Here is a 17,774-nt window from a genome sequence, read left to right as displayed (position 1 = left end):
CGTTGTCATGGTTTAACTGATGGAATAAATGAGGCCTTGTAACCTGTACTGCCTTACAAAAACAGGCAATGTTTCGCCTTAAAATGTGAACATGAATTAATAAATCTCAAGATTTATTTTTACATTGCATTTTCTGCAGACCATATTTTACACTATATATGCGATTATGAGACAAGGGTTTTCTGAGGAGTGAATGGGATTGCACATTCTCTGACAACTACATACAGAAATCAGACATGTTGGAAAATAGGTCCAACGTGGCAGTGCTGCTTGTTCACTGATAACCTAATGCAACATGTTGCCTCAGACTGATAAAGTGCCATAAAATCATTACAGATATAGCACTGATTCGGAGAGGGAGAGGGAGGGTGGACACTTCAAGGATTTATTTCACATTCCAGTGAAATAAATCCGCAGCTGTTATCAATGTGCTGCATTTAGACTCGACTATTGGATTAAGATTCATGAGGTTTGATTTAGAAAACAAGTGGAAGCTTCTGACATGAAAGTCATACTGATTTGTAGAGTAGATAGAGTAGCCTACTTTGGTCTTACAAACATACAACGTAGAATGCATACATATGAATACATTAGCATACATTATATGTATTATTATTAAGAATTCCTTTGTATACTCTAAGTAGAAAACATACCTGCCAGATCCTGAGACGATGGATCCTGACAGCAGTACTATGAAGGCAACATCTGCCATCTACCGTATTCAAGTGTAATTGCTACATGCGATCTTTTCCACACACAAAAAAAGAAATCAAGGTGAACATAAGAATAATCCAGTGTTGTACTTCGTTACTGTACTTACGTAGTATTTTTACGTATCTGTACTTTACTTCGTTATTTATATTTCCTGCTGCAGGCTCTGCCTCCAACGTAACAGCCGTGGTAAAGTTGATTTTATATTGGACGTTGGCGACACATTCGAAATCCAATGTTCCAATCTCAATCTCAAGCTTCTTTTTTCAAAAAAATCCTTTGATTTTAGAAATAAAATTACAAATCCAAGGATGGAAAAAAGAAGCTGTGTTATGTGTAGGGCAGTTAGCTGAGTTCGCCAGATGTGTTTTGAGATGGATAGGTCAAAAGGTCAAGCAGCATAATAGATTTTTCGAACATGTCGAATATCCAACGTCCAATATAAAACCAACTTTACCACGGTAACGTAACAGACGATGAACACCCCAACGACAGTTGTGATATGAAGATAACGTTACACACCTTCGGCCATTATCAAAAGGTTGTTTTACTTTTACTTTTACTTGTAATACTTAAGTATATTTAATATCAGAACATTACTTTTGATACTTAAGTAGACTACAGTAAATATTAATAATAAGACTTTTACTCAGTACTATTCTGGAAAGTGACTTAACTTCTACCAAAGTTATTTTCTGGTACTTGTACTTTTACTCAAGTATTGCTTTCAAGTACTGTATAAACTAATTGGAAACAAATCAAAAACAGAACAAAGATATGTAAATATGCAGCAATAGGCCTACAACTCCACGCAGTATGCAATATGCAGCCTACTATAAAAACACACAGGCTCTATTTTTTGTAATGCCATCATGTGGTGTCGTATAAATGAGCCTAATAGTTACAATAGTAATAGTGATCAATACTGTGTGTACAAGTATGAATTCTTTTTTTTTTTTTTATTATGTTAGTTTGCAACATGTTAGGTTTAAGTGCACTGAAACTGTGCGAAAATACTTTACACAAGAGTCGTAGAATGAAGTGTTTAGCAAATAAAAATTGCCACGTCAGTTAGTCTTTTGTGAAAATGACGTTTGGGAAGATTTTTTTTTAAGTTAAAAACAAACAAAAACAAGAAACTCACGAAACGCGCACGAAAAAAACTTTGACAAGGTCCATTTTTCTTTCAGTTCAGTGGCTTATTTCCGAGGAACTCATGAACGCAGCATCGCCATCAAAACAATAGACGTCAAACTCGACCGCGCTCGTGCGTCAATATGGACAAATGAGAGAGCGCCATCTCTCTACCCGGAAAAAGGATTTCCCTCACAGGTCTGTTGTGTTTTTTGACACTTTTTCTGGTCGTCGCTGTGTTTTTTCGGACATTTTTATCTCTTGCCAATGGATGCTGATAAAAGACGTTTATGTATGTCCTAGTCGTTTAACATTGAAAGCATCTCCGGGTTGGTATTCAGTCATTATTCTGACTTTAGTTTTGTCGCATCCCTTCTGCACTGTAGCAGGTTATATTAACTAGCTACGATTCGACTGAGGCTCTGACTCAATGCTGAACAAATAGCGTTACGGTTAGCATGTTTGTGCTGTTGTAGGGAACTCTCCTACTCTTCTCAGATAGGGAACCTTTTAATTCCAATATATGTTGTCCACTTTGGGTAAACTGGTATCAATGGATATAAACTATGTATATGTGCAGTGGTGGAAGAAGTATTCAGATGCTCTGTAAACGTAGGCTGCTAATACCATACTGTGGAAATACTCTACGACAAGTAAGAGTTCTGCATTCAAACCGTTACTTAAGTAAAAGTATGTATCATTGTGCAGTAAAATGTTCCCTGTCAGTGTTTTCGTCTTCTATCTCATGTTTGTAGATTAATGTTCCTGCTGCATTCATGTGTATGCATTTAACTGCTGTAGATGTTTCAGGTTGTGCTCATTTTAACTCCTTTTATTTATTTATTTATAAACATAACATAACACACATACATAAATACATACATGCATACATACATAAATATACAAAAAATGATAGAGGAGGGAGGGGCGAGCTAGCCTCCGTTTTGTTTGACAATACTTCGAATGTCAACAGGAAGTGATGTCACCCAATATTGCTTAGAGCACCTTTTTAAAGGGGAACTATACCGTTTTTTTATAGCTTAATGTACCTTAACTGAACAGCTTCGGAGTCATTGGAATGGTTATATGACTTTTTTCGAGTTGAATGGTGGTCGTCTCGCTTCCCCCTAGCGCCTGTGAGCGGAAAAACCACCCTTGCAACTTTTGGCCGGCGGCCTCAGCGTCAGGAAGTATCGCGTGATATCAGGTCTCGCGATGTAACGAATTGATTGAGGCACTGCACACATACACGCCCCCATCCAGGAACCGGCTAGCAAGAACAAGGTAGCGATGGAGTTTTTCACACTATCGTCATGGCTGAGCCGGCAAAAAAAAGAAGTAGAAAGCTAGGAAAGCATTTTCGGAGGAACAGAGAAAGAGGAAACGGCAGACTGACCGAGCAAGTTTTTACACAGTGTTGCCAAATATCTATTCCGAAGCTGTAGGAGGATCTCCCTGCGAGCTTTAAGTACTTACTTGAGTATGTACTAAGATACTTTCCACCACTGTGTGTGAAAGCTGCCAGCAGCTAACATGACTTTGACTTTGGGATCTTTCCCAAACAGCTCCACCCAGACCGTCCATGGCCGACGAGCATGAGTCCATCGACCTCAGGTCTCCTCCGTTGGACCCATCAGCAGCTGCAGGACACAGCTGGTTCCCCGGACCCCCTCCACCCATGTATTCCTGCACCCTGACCCCCGAGCTGGTGCACAAGGCACGAGAGGAGCTCCAGGAGAAACCAGAGTGGCGTCTCCGGGATGTCCAAGCACTGAGAGACATGATACTGAAGGTATTACCGTCTCTCATTCCTGTTTGCGTACCATCTATATGCTTGTTTTTTGATCACATTTAACAAAAGAAAAAAAAAGTATTCATAAGCCAGCAATGTTCTTCTACAGCTATGAGTTTTAGAAATATGACAAACAGAAGAAAAGGCGGCTGATTTGCAAAAGCCAACAGTGTACAATATAATTACACACTGTATACACCATCAACATGATAATGAAGATGGTAACTATTAATCACAATGTGTAGTCTAAAGAAGAGACCGATCTTTTTAAAGTTAAGGCTTGCAATACTGTAATTTTGTTATTGCAAACAAATCCCACGGAAAGATCAAAATCAACAATATGTTACTTCGTCTCAAATACTTTCTGATTTCTCCAGCCTGTGGAGTCTTTCAAAATGGGTCATAAATATACACCTAAAAAAAAATATCTTTATAAAACTCTTGGGCACTTTAGTTTTTGGCAAATGTTACTTGAGGTTACTTAAAGAAGTGCTTTTTAGGGACTGTTTTCAGACGCAGACGTATTGCTCTAGTGAGTATTTACAGCAGCAGGATGGTGTGGGATTGATTTCAAATAAACTCCATTGCTCATATTCATTGTAATAAAGAGCGTATACAACTGTGGCTCACTGTTGTGTTTAATGGACATCAACAGAGCTCTATGGCACAGAGGAATAAGATATATCAGGATTTAGACACACAGACAATACTTGTCAATAGGATCAAATCATCATCTTTTTATTTATGTTTCAGCTCCTACTATGTGAGCCCCGTCTCTGTGTAACGTGGGTTAGTTGGTGAGTTTTTCCTGCGTGTCTCTACGACGTGTAACATTAGACAGCCAATCACAAACATTATTAGATCTTGGTAGAAGCATGCTGCGTGCTGATTGGCTCACTGACGCTGATGAGATTTACTCCTAAGGTGTTGAATGAAGAGGCACTGGTGCCTAAGAAGTAGTGAATTGAGTACCCAGCCCTAGCGCTGATCTCATATTTCTTCCCCCTCACTCTTTAGGAACAGCCCAACCTCAGGACCCGGCTGGACGACGCCTTCCTGCTGCGCTTCCTGCGGGCCAGGAAGTTTGACTATGACCGTGCGCTGCAGCTGCTGCTCAACTACCAAGCCGGCCGGAAGGCTTGGCCGGAGGTGTTCCAGGACCTGAAGCCATCCACAGTGAAACACGTCCTGGACCTGGGCTTTCTCACAGTCCTGCCACAGCCCGACCCCAACGGGAGATACATCCTCTGTCTCCGGCCAGGTTGGTGACTTCTTCATTTTCACTGGAGAGTTCAGCAGTTTTATAATGATTTAACCATTTTATAGTCTCGCATTGCCAGACCTATCTCCACAGCGCTGTGGAGTAAGGTCTGGCTACACCAATGGGATAGGAGAAAAAAAATACGCTCTGGCTTGACGATCCACACTAAGCAGTTTATGAATACTGTTTTCCATTTAGCTGTCCTATTCAGTAGACCTCGAACTCTGTGTACTTTTTCAAATCTCTAAGTACATACTGTGTGTAATTCTTCCAGGACAGGCTTTACTCATGATGTGCGCTTATTCCACTCAATCTCCTTTTGACAGGGAAATGGAAACCAAATGATTATCCATTTGTTGACAATGTGAGGGCCATCTATCTGACTCTGGAGAAGCTGATCCAGCCGGAGGAGACGCAGGTGAACGGTATTGTGATCTTAGCCGACTACACCGGAGTGGGCATGTCCCAAGCGTCCAATCCAGGCCCGTTCCTCGCCAAAAAAGTTGTAAGCATCCTCCAGGTGAGAAATCTAACATCGGGTGATCTAACGACTCTTTTTATGTTGTTTGAATTAAACGTATTTCAAACATGAAGTTGGCAAATAACTATTTGAGGCTGAAAATGGCAAGTTTTGAAGAAATGTTGGATGTTGCAACAAGGCAGGCCTGCTTGGTTCATTCGGTGAATGATTGTAAAGATTTATAAAGAATATGTTTACGGCATTTACTAACTGGGACGTTTTGGGATTGATTGGTGGGAACTGCTATGGAAAAAATACACAAGGCAATACACTGGTAAGAGCAAATGAGGTTTAAACATGTATCCAGCTAATTTAAATAGCTCACGCTACTGTATTGTGTGAACTTGTGTAATTTTAAACTCTGCTAGCTAGACTACCTATTGAACGACTAAAACAACTTTTGAACGTACACACTTTCCACCAAAACAAGTTCCTTCCCGAGGGTATTTTGCAGCGGCACCAGGGCTCTGTTACGATTGTGATTGGTTTAAAGAAATGCCAATAAACCACAGCACGTTTTTACTCCCATCCCAGAATGCTGTGTGGCTAGCCAGACCCTCCTCCGCAGCGCCGCGGAGGAAGGTCTGGCAGTGCGAGACTAATAACACACTGACTATGGAGAAGTAGCTCATACAACCACACTTCAAAAAAGCCGAACTATCTCTTTAACACACATGAGGAAACACCCCGTTAATTTACGCCAGTGGCTACACGAGCACTGGCTGTTGATTTTTGTCGTGACCGCAGAGTGTGTAATATTTACAGGACCAGCTGTGACTGTTCTGAATGCAGTTTCTCTTCTAATTCACAGGATGGCTTTCCAATCCGAATCAAGGCCGTTAACATAATAAACGAGCCCATGATCTTCAAAGGCATCTTCGCTATAATAAAGCCTTTTCTGAAGGAGAAGATGGCAGAGAGGGTAACTATTGTGCTCGAATTGTCTCTGACTCTTTTTGTTTGAAACAAAGGACTATTTGGAATCATGTGCAAAATAGAAGACCGAGCATTTTCTTTTCAGGGGCCTGAACTCGAGCCAAACAACCTTGTATTTTCCGAAATCTCTTGAGCGGGGGTTCCTTTGTGTTCATTTAAACCTGCAGTAACTGGGTTTTATATGTGGGCAGCAGAACAGAGCTGTAAGCACATCACTGACTTGTCACTTTATATGGAAGTAAATATGGAAAATGTTTTAGAATACAGTTTTTTTTATTTATTTTTCCAATCAGCAGACACAGAGCAAAATTAGCATTAATTTTACTTCTGAATGTATGTCCAGTAATTAGTGTAGCTCTGATATACATCATAAACAGGATGATAATATAACAAATCCACATGAATAATATGGACAATAAAAGAAAAGATACTAAATAAATAATCCACATGAATGTACTAAGGGATGTATAAGCATGAGACGCTTGCAGTGACAGGGCAGGGACTGACCCTGTGATTCAGCATGCATGGTAAGGTGCTCTATGAGAGTGTGCGTCATGGTGGTATAGTGCAAATAAGTCCAATAGCACCATGACACACCCTCTCATAGAGCACCTTACCATGCATATGTTCACCAGCTAGCTGCTAACTGTGTCTGGCTGCTGTACAGTTGGTTTTTAGAGCTTTTCAACTGAAAACAGCTGCCGGCTATGGCCGAAAACTTTGCTATGAGAGTAAACCAAATTAGTAAAGTTGTGGAAGCTGTAAAAACCAAAACAACGGGCAGAGAGAAGCCATCAGTCTCAGCAAGAGTTGAGATGACGCTGCAGAGTTGGGTGATAATTCTTTGTGGGTTTAATGAGCAACAGCTTTAAGTTGACATGAAATATTGATCATAGCCACTAGGACTGCACCATATGAGGAAAACATGAAATAATGTTGTTATATATATATATATATATATATATATATATATATATATATATATATATATATATATATATATATATATATATATATATATATATATATATATATATATATACACATCGCGATAAACAGATTGTGTGTGCTTTCAGTATTCTGCTAAAATACAGCAAATTGCTTGAATTTAAAACAAATGAAAGGAAATCATTTCCAACATTCTTTTATTGAACAAATTGAACATTGAACATAGAAAGCACCGTTAAAAAAAGACTGACAGTAATATTTCAAATTGCAGTTTTCCACTGATAACTCTCTTTCAAAAAAAAAAACTCTGAGTGTCTTTTGAGAAATGTGTTTATTGCGCAAGTTGATATGGCGATAACAATAAAAAAAAAAGAATATATATATATATATATATATATATATATATATATATATATATATATATATATATATATATATATATATATATATATATATATATATATATATATATATATATATAGTGCAGCCCTAATAGCCACTTTGAATAATGAATGTGACATTGAGGCCGATGACATCACTGACAGTCTCTGTGCTGTCTCCTCCCACAGTACATCCTCCACGGCTCGGACCTGCGCTCTCTGCACCGGAACATCCCCCGCTCGGTTCTGCCCGAGGAGTACGGCGGCATCGCGGCCCAGCTGGACTCGTGTGCGTGGTCGAGAGTGCTCCTGAACTGTGAGGAGGAATTCATAGTGGAGTTCTGCCAGCCGGATCCACTAGAGGGCGTGGTGCTTCCAGACGCCATGCTGTTTGAAGGAGAGCAGGCCAGCGGGCAGGACGACGACACCTTCAGGGGGCTGCGCTCGCAACTCTACTACTGTTACTGATGCACACACGCCCACCACTGAGAGGACATCTTCCGTTTCATTTGAAACGTGTGTAGACTTTACAGGGCAAGTTGCCAATAGTATACATGATTTATTTTACTAACTAAGCAGCACTACAAAGGTAGATATAGTCTTCTGTAGTTTACACATAGCCCAGCATTCAATCATGGTTCGAAGGCAGCTGCAGGCTCAGGCAAAGAGGCTTCTGACATGCGCCGGTGCATGTTTGGCCATTATTGGTGGCCTTTCTGTGAAGTTACAGTGTGTCTGGTACTTAAAGGATAAGTTCACATTTTTTCAATAGTCAGGTCATGTACACTGAAACATGTAATTATTCCTCTTGTCCATACTGACTGTTAAAGGATCCCTTCCTAATGTGCTTCCAATGTAAGAGATGGGGGACAAATTCCACAGTTTTTGTTGTGCCAGACCTGTCTCCACAGCACATTCTGGGATAGGAGAAAAAAAATGCTCTCGGGTTGTTTGCATTTCTTTAAACCAATCACAATCGTCCTGGGCGGCGCTAAGCTCCGGACGCAGCGACGGTGCCTCTTGCAAAAATATTCTCGGGAAGGAACTTGTTTAGGTGCAAAAGAAAATGCCACATACAATATTAGAGAAGTTTACGGTTCACACAATTGAATACAGTAACGTGAGCTATTTATATTAGCTGGATACATGGTTAAACCTCATTAGCTCTTACAAGTGTATCGCTGTGTGTATTTGTCCGTAGCAATCCCACCAATCGGTCCCAAAACGTCCCAGTTAGAGAGGAAATGCCGTAAACATATTCTTTGTAAATCTCTACAGTCATTTGCCGAAAGAACCAAGCAGGCCTGCCTTGTTGCACGATCCAAATTTTTCTTCACAACTTTTCAGCATGTAGCGTTGCTCAGAGGTTCCCGGTTTAGCAAACCTTGAAATACATTTTTGCACAGAACCCGGAATCTGGATTTGTACCCCAGCACGTTAAAGGTATAATATGCGGTGCTGATCTCATGAAGTGGTGTATGTATGACACGCTAGTTTGTATGCCATTTTGGCGTGTTATCAAGATGCATACTCGCTTTGTAGCGTGTTTATCAACACCGTTTAGCCTCCATTGACTTACATTACCTTGCGATTGCGTGTCAATTTACGCCGTAGCAAGTAGTATGAAAGGGCCAAAATCCACATAGGGAGGTTGGTTGGGGGGTGGACTTTCACCTAGGAGACCGGGGATTGTGTCCCGTGTGTCACGTTTCCTAAACCCAACTGTCACTTTCTTCTTTTACTAAACCCTACCCCGTTCTTCTTTTCTGAAACCCAACCGTGCCGTTTTTTGTCCCACGTCCCATTATTGTTTTCCTAAATCCAACCGTCCCGTTGTTCTTTTCCTAAACCCAACCCGTCCGCTGTACACGCGGACAGCTCCAAATGCCACGTCCCGATCTGGCGTAAACATGCACGCGGATAGCTCAAAATGCATACAGATAACATACCACTTGGCTTAAGAAAGTGGCGTGTATGTTTACGCGAATTCATGATATCAAGTTGATAATGTATAGACTAATACAAAAGTAATCCCTCTCAGTCATCACTTGTGACCCACTAGAAGTACGTGGTGGTGTCTGTATCTGCAGAGGCCCCGCCCTCTGCCTGTATTTTCTCTTTTATTTTTTACATTGCTGTGTGAGGGATGGTTCTGGGCGTGGTCAAAGAGCCTTTGGGCCCCGCGTGGGTGTGTAACCCCCAGCCAGTAACAGCGCGCAGGGTGTGCAGCCCGTTCTCATTCCCAACCGCCGCTTTGCCCCTCAGTGTCTCATATCGACGCACAAGTCTAACTGACAGACACACAGAAACGGACAGGATGAAGCTCTGCTTTCACTCAACAATGCCGTGTGTGTGTGTGTGTGTGTGTGTGTGTGTGTGTGTGTGTGTGTGTGTGTGTGTGTGTGTGTGTGTGTGTGTGTGTGTGTGTGTGTGTGTGTGTGTGTGTGTGTGTGTGTGTGTGTGTGTGTGTGTGGTCCAAAAACCAGGGACTACAGTATACTTGTGGGGCCCAAAATGCTGGACCCCACAAACTTAAAGGTCTGTTTGAGGGTTAAGACTTGGTTTTAGGGTTAGAATTAGGTTAGGGTTAAGGTTAGGCATTTAGTTGTGATGGTTAAGGTTAGGGTAAGGGGCTAGGGAATGCATTATGTCAATGACGGGTCCCCACAAAGATAGTGAAACAAGTGTGTGTGTATTTGTGCATTTGTGCTTTAAGAACATAACCGCTGCAAAACAATTAGAAACATGTTTTTTTTTATTGTTCTGATTACTGCCTTGTACAGGCACTCATACCCTCTCTTGACATGAAACAATGTGAACCTATCCTTTCATATTTGTCCACTGAGAAAGAGTTCTAAAAAAAAGTTTCTCAAACTTTGTTTAGTATCTACATACAGTCTGTCAGTCACATACTGGCCATTAATGCTCTGTCTGCATGGTTACATCACCCCACAACTCAAAAAAAGAAACAATAGATACAGTGTTTTGTGTATGTAACAGTCTAATGCATTGCCTTAATTTGTAGATTTCCCTATGTATCATAACTCATGTTGGAATCGTGTGCACCAAAGCAATAGTTGTGTGTATTGTCAGGGCTCGTGTTACATAAGAGTGGATATACTTCTTTGTTAGAAAGTGGAAATAGATGGCTGCTGTGGCTGAGAGAAAGAATATTAATACAATAGATTTACCAGTAAATGTTTTTGCTCACCTCTTGCACTGTATTTCAGGGCCTTTGTTTAGCCTAGTTTTCTCTAACTTGAATCTTCTGAGAGGATTATTTGTTTTCTAATTTCAGATAATCTGCCTTATGTTATTGTTGTCTGTTTATTTTTGACCTTAGTTCACCTGTTTACTCTCACCACTCAGTCTTAACATGGGGCCATCACTGATCACAGGAGTCACATGTGAAATACAACATTTAGTCCTGACTTTCTCTGGTTTGCCAAATTTCCCACCAGGCCATGTACAGAAATGTGCAATAATGTTGGATCTGTTTTCTTGCGGTAGCCCAACGCTAACTTGAATAGTTTTTGTCTTTTATATTTTTATTTGAAGCATGTCTGTGACTATAAGCTACATTGTGTTGCAGGATATTTATTGTTGGTAGTAAAGACTGTAATGTCAGTAAACTCAAACGGAGAAAGTGCTATTTGTGTCTTGTTTGTGCTGCTGTGGATGCTGATGTTGGCAGTGTGTGGTGGAATGCTGCGTGCTCTGGGGAAGTTGTGGCTATTTTATTACACATTGGATTTTATATTAGCAGCGTTACTGGGTTCATGGGTCCCCAAAGAGATAATAAGTACAGTGGAGGAACAAGTATTCAGATCCTTTTACTTGTGTGGAAGCAGTAATTCCACAGTTTAGAAATACTCCATTACAAAATGCTCCGTTACAAGTAGAAGTCCTTAATTCAAAAATGTACTTATGAGAAGTATACAGAAGCCTTAAAAGCCACAAAATGTGCTTACATTTTTTAAAGTAAAATTACTCGTGCAGATTTGGGCTTTCATACCATATCTAATTCCTCTCTCTATAAGAAAAGTTGGCCAAAGAATGCTATTTAAGTACACTAATTACTGTAACTGCACTGTAGATTGGTTCAATCAGAGTGTGATTTTGCTGTGTAGTTTGACTTGCATACAGTGTAACCCAGTAGACAGAAGGTCAAGGTCATAGTGAAAGTATGAGCTGTTCTTAAATAAAGATAATTTATTCTGCCAAATATACACTTGTTAGGTACACCTAGCTAAAACTAATGCAGTCTAATACAAAAGTCCCACAATAAATCCTACCTTCATGAAGGTTGTAACGTTTCAACAAGGCTGAAAGTAGTAGCACATGAGACAGATCATCTGTGAAAAAAATCCTGTTCCTCTGCCTCCCCCTAGTGTTCCCAATGGCATTTGCAAGTTTCCACTGCGCATGGAGATAAACATTTATCTATTTTGCTGCAGCAAGTTACACTATGGATAAATGAATGTGTATATATAAATAAATACAATTATAAATAGATTAACACATGTGTCAATAAGTGAATTAAATAATATATGAATTAATAAATAAATATACAAATGTGTAAATATATATAATGAAATGATTAAAGGTGCAATATGTAATATATTTACTGTATTTAATCAAAAAAGGACCCCAATGTGTCATCAGATATCTAGTTTTCTGACAACAATGCTAAAGCCAGTATTTTCTCCTGTGAAATTTCCGTTCCGTGACGGAATTTCTGTTTGTGTTTTGGCCTGTGTGTTGTTATCAACTGCCCAGTTTGACAGCCAGGCCGGGTTGCCAGATATAGCTGTAAAAACCCAAAACCCAGCGCGCTACAGCTGTAGTGGAGCCATGGAAGCAGCAAACAAACGAACGGGATCAACGGAGATAGATTCATTCTACCCGTTTTAAACGCTAGCTGTCACTATTACATATTGCACCTTTAAATAAATAAAAACATATCAAACAACATATCTTTTAAATGTTTTATTTAATTTTTGACTTATTTTTATTTATGTATTGATGGTGACCATTAAGCATGAAATTCCATGATTATTTAATTACTCATTTATTTAAGCATTTAGTCCGAGATTAACCGTGATACTCGCACAGGAGAAACGGTTTCCCTGTGTGACATTTGTGTGAAAGCTTTCAAGGTTGGGGCCCGATTATCTAGACACCTGATAATCCAGTCCACAATAGAACCCACACAAGTGAGAAGCCATATTCTTGTAAAGCATGTGGAAAAGGTTTCATAAAAAGCAGTGCATTGATAGTCCACATGAGAAGAACCCACACAGGTGAGAAGCAGCTCCTCTCTCACAACTCTTATGTAGCTGAGAGCCAAGATCTGAACAGAGGCGAGCTTGGAGACTCAGGATCAACTAGAAATGCAGAGCCCAAAAATAAGAAAGGCCGCAGACAAAGTCCCAGTAACAATGTAAACTACTCTAACTTGTCAGAGGTTAACCGTGAGACTCGCACAGGAGAAACGGTTTCCCTGTGTCACATTTGTGGAAAAGCTTTCAAGGTTGGGGCCCAATTATCTAGACACCTGATAATCCACACAGGTGAGAAGCTGTATTTTTGCAAAACCTGTGGGAATAGTTAATAACACGTGTACCGAGTCGACTGTTCTCTGGGATATGTTTACATGCTAATCGAATGTGACCAGGTTTAGCGCAAACCGCTAATTAGCTTATAACGCTAGTCGTTGTGGCACGGGTAAAGTAAAAAGAAATCGCTATTTCTATACCACTAACAAGGCTCAAAATAGCACCACACTTCCACGGTAGCGTAATGAGGGTCCCTACATGTAAACCGAAACATTGAGAACTTTGTAAGTGTACTGACAGTTTATTAAAAAGATAGTTTATAAAGACAGTACCGTTTGCGCATACAGGCAGGCGCGATCGGTCAAACGACCAACTCCGTGCTGGAGCTATGTTATGGGTTACTGGTTACACGGCATTCGGCGTTCGACTGATCGTCACTGTATTCCCACGATGGCCACATTAGAACCCACACCGGTGAGAAGCCATTTCCTTGTAAAGCATGCGGGAAAAGTTTTAGAATCAACCAAGACTTGAAAACCCACACGAGAACCCACACAGGTGAGAAGCCATTTCCTTGTAAAGCGCGTGGGAAAGATTTTAGATATGATTGTGTATTGGCCCACATGAGAAAACAAACAGGTGAGAGGCCGTTTACATGCAAGAGATGCGGTAGAGCTTTCAGACACAGTCGTGACTTGACAGTCCACGTGATAATCCACACAGGTGGGAAGCGATAGTCTTGCAAAGCGTGGGAAAGGTTTTGAATATAGTGGTCACTTGACAGCCCACATAAGAACCCACACAGATGAGAAGCCATTTTGCTGCAGAAAATGTGGGAAAGGTTTGATATATTAGTGGCTTGGCGCTCCACATGAGAACCCACACAGGTAAGACTAGGCCGTTCCTTTTCAAGACATGCGGGAAAGGTTTCGGACACAATTGTAACTTGACAGTCCCCATGAGAACCCACACAGATGGGAATCGATTTGCTTGTAAAATATGCGGGCAAGGTTTTAGAAATAGTAGTGGCTTACTGGTCCACATGAGAACACACACACAGGTGAAAAGCGATATTCTTGTAAAACGTGCAGGAAAGGTTTTGGAAATAGTAGTGGATTGTTAGCTCACATGAGAACACACACAGGTAAGAAGCAATACTCTTGCAAAACATGTGGGAAGGGTTTCGGATATAGTAGTGGCTGTCCATGACCTGCGGGAAAGGATTCATTGAAATGCCATTTCACTGTTTGGCAACAGTTTGTGTATTCGTGTTGAACCGTCAACAGTAAGGGGCTCATAGTTCAGTGCATGATTTTCTGCTTGCGGTGGAGATGTGTGAACATTCTGAGTTTAATTTATTACATCTGCAGATTCCATGTGGCCATGCTAATGCTAATCGCTGACTTATGTGCATGAAAGAGAGAAAAGCCTAACAAGTCAAAACAACTGATGCACTGTAAGTCGTTTGCCTGTAACTGTAAGGTGTTTACCTGTAACAAGATTTTTATGTTAAGATAAATCAACGTACAATAAATGTATTTGTCATAAAAGATCTTGAGTCTGTATAATAGCTATTTGTACCATACAATATTAATACAAGCCAGGTCAAATAGCCCTTTTGTACAAATCTCTTTTTGCTACATAGTTCTGAAATAAATCCAGAGCATTAAGTACATGCTCATGACATATTTAACCATTTTGCATTTTTAAACACATGCATTGTAGTTGCTCTGAACATTTTTATAATTTGTATGTCCGTTTCGGGGATTCAGATCCAGTCAAAAATGAAATGGGTTCTTCCTTGGCCCATGCTACACTCTTCCACCAAGTTTCATGAAAATCAGGCCAGTAGTTTTTTCCGTAATCCTTCTGACAGACAAACAAACCAACAAACGGACAAACCGAACCAAAAACATAACCACCTTGGCAGAGGTAAATAAACAATATGCTAAAGATCGTGTTACTATGAGTGCTCCCGAGGATTCATTTTTTGTACATGCATGTACAGCTGCAGCATATTAGTAAACAATTACGATTACACGTGTCCCTTTAAATGATCATTGGGTTCAAGCTTTAGCTGACAATAGGATATTTTAATCAAGAATAATATCGATAGATCGAATAATGCAACTATTCGCTACAAATTAGAAAAGCTGAATGGAAAATATGGAAGTATATTTTTCAACAATGAAGCGCTGTGTTTTACAGTCAAGATTAAAATAGTTTGGGCATGTGAGCCGGCTGGTTCGATCATTTCCATCTGGAACATTTACTGCACACAGAGCTCTTTAGTTTCTGTCTCTTTCATGAGAGTCATTTTATTTTAGCTCCACACAGCCTGCTTTGCTGGATTTTGTTAGTCTGCAGTTTACATGACATTGATTTAGTGAACAATATGAGCAATATTAAACAAAACAAAACAAAAATAAACTAGAATCACCGCCTCACAGTTGTATCCCACCACCAACCAGTCAAGTTGCAGTTTACATCCATGTCTGTCCAGACTCATATATATATATATATATATATATATGTAGTGAAGACTTTGAAGAAATATAATAAAAGGTATTTTTTTGGGGAAACGTGGATGCTTCACACCCAGCAGCAACAGAATATCTTTACAATCACCACAGTTTCAAGATTAGTGTCACCAACATTATCAGACTAAATGTCTCCCCTTCTGTTCCTGAGTTATGGTGTTGACAAATGGCCAAAGGTTTTTGCAGAACATTATGATGTCACCTTGAAGTTGACCTTTGATCTTTTGGATATAAAATGTCATTACTTCATTATTTTATCCTTTTAGACATTTGTGTGAATTTTTGTCACAATTCCCTTAAAAAATAATAAATTCCCTTAAAGTGCTCATATTATGCTCATTTTCAGGTTCATAATTGTATTTAGAGGTTATATCAGAATAGGTTTACATGGTTTAATTTTCAAAAAACACCATCTTTTTATTGTACTCCACATTGCTGCAGCTCCTCTTTTCACCCTGTGTGTTGAGCCCTCTGTTTTAGCTACAGAGTGAGACATCTCACTTCTGTTCCATCTTTGTTGGGAGTCGCACATGTGCAGTAACTAAGTAAGGACTACTAGCCAGTCAGAAGCAGAGTATGAGGGCGTTCCACGCTAGCAGCTAGGCGAGCATTATAACGTGTTACAAAGTGACGCACGTTCGTCACAGAAGTAAAGGCTGGACTACAATAGAGCTGTTTGGAGCAGTTTGTGAACAGTGTTTTCTGTTGGAGATGGTAAGTCCCTTTGGGGTGGACTTTGGGCTTTTTCACTTTGTAAACCGATTACATGCACAAAAAGATATATAACACAATAAAGGAAAGGGGAAAAGCCAAAAAGCATAATATGAACACTTTAAGGTGAGATATTGCATTCACAAGAATGTGACGGATGGACGGATGGACGGATGGAAGGACGGATGGACGGATAAACGGCTTAAAAAGGTAGATCAATGAAATGGGCACTCCACTGAATTTACACATGAGGTTGAGTTTACTCGAGTACTGTTAAGCCTTTGAAAACACCTGTATTATGTTTTCTGTGACTCTGTAGGAAGATTTCCACTGTCTGGAAAAATAACCCTGATGACCTCATAGTGATGTCATCAGGGTTGTGATTGAGTCTTTACATTTTCTCACTACAACTGTGTATATATGTCATTTCCGGCTACCTGGATGGGAAACATGTTCAGCCTTAGAAACAAGTTTAAAATATTTCTTTAATGATTCTGGAAATACATTTTTAGAGCAGTGTTAAAGGGTTACATGTAATTTTCAAAGATTGCCTGGTATTTATATTTTTTCAGAGAAACTGAAATGTAAGCATCACTGTACACCACACAAACACGGGCCAGGAGAGTCTGATGGATAGAAATTAAAAGAGTTGCATTATGGGAAATGTAGGATCCAGCACATTAGGAGCTTGACCGACTAAAACTTTACAAAAATAAGGTTTTTGCACACAAAACATACACATACAGTTTGTAAAATGTGATGAAACCATTAGTAGATTAATCAATTAGTTGATTGACAGAAAATTAATTGGCAACTATTTAGTATTTAGTTAGTAATTTTTTATGTAAAACATTTCATTTTCCCATCTTTACAAAATGTGAAAATTAGCTGATTTTCCTTTTATTATTTTTGCAGAAATCGGAAATTGGCAATTTATGCGATGAAAGTGCGGCGTATTTGAAAAAATGCGGCCCCCGCATAAATATGGCTTTGACTTTGGCTGATTATGCATTGAATTATGCGATCGCATAATCGCGTTTTTCTGGAGGGACTGTTTTACAAACTAAATCAATTAATGGAGAAAAAATCTGCAGATAAATCCTTGATGAAAATACTCATTAGTTAATAGTTCTAAATGAGCTCCAGCTCAACCAACCACAACAGTAAATCCAACTTTTACAGTAATGCATGTAATACTTATCTAATGTTACTCCCTGACATCGTGGCCATTCTCAAACTCTGTTCTACTCGCTGAAAATGGCAAGTTAGAAAGAAAATGTGGA

At 39.8% G+C, this 17,774-nt stretch overlaps 1 protein-coding gene across 3 annotated transcripts; it reads left to right on the top strand.

The window, feature by feature from the left end:
* The first annotated feature begins 1,966 nt into the window (after positions 1-1,966).
* Positions 1,967-10,187, top strand: ttpal (tocopherol (alpha) transfer protein-like). Of its 3 annotated transcripts, none has more exons than XM_078255848.1 (6): positions 1,967-2,043; positions 3,411-3,637; positions 4,655-4,898; positions 5,225-5,418; positions 6,230-6,340; positions 7,872-10,187. In XM_078255848.1, the coding sequence occupies exons 2-6, from the start codon at positions 3,428-3,430 to the stop codon at positions 8,148-8,150; spliced, it is 1,038 nt and encodes a 345-aa protein (XP_078111974.1). In that variant the 5' UTR covers positions 1,967-2,043; positions 3,411-3,427; the 3' UTR covers positions 8,151-10,187. The 3 variants fall into 3 exon arrangements, with proteins under 3 accessions (XP_078111974.1, XP_078111973.1, XP_078111972.1); XM_078255847.1 differs by lacking the exon at positions 1,967-2,043 and adding an exon at positions 2,050-2,137; XM_078255846.1 differs by lacking the exon at positions 1,967-2,043 and adding an exon at positions 2,050-2,174.
* Positions 10,188-17,774: the final 7,587 nt, after the last annotated feature.

This window comes from Sander vitreus, chromosome 7 (genome assembly GCF_031162955.1).
Source record: "Sander vitreus isolate 19-12246 chromosome 7, sanVit1, whole genome shotgun sequence".
NCBI classification, from domain to species: domain Eukaryota; kingdom Metazoa; phylum Chordata; class Actinopteri; order Perciformes; family Percidae; genus Sander; species Sander vitreus.
The sequence above is the reverse complement of the archived record's forward strand: the minus strand, read 5'-3'. Positions and strand labels throughout refer to the sequence as shown.

Excerpts from the sequence above, each read along its gene's own strand:
- ttpal (XM_078255846.1), top strand. The coding sequence starts at position 2,117 with ATGCTGATAAAAGACGTTTATGTATGTCCTAGTCGTTTAACATTGAAA. Across the intron at positions 5,419-6,229 it reads AAGTTGTAAGCATCCTCCAG|GATGGCTTTCCAATCCGAAT; the intron begins GTGAGAAATCTA and ends TCTAATTCACAG. Across the intron at positions 6,341-7,871 it reads AGGAGAAGATGGCAGAGAGG|TACATCCTCCACGGCTCGGA; the intron begins GTAACTATTGTG and ends CTCCTCCCACAG.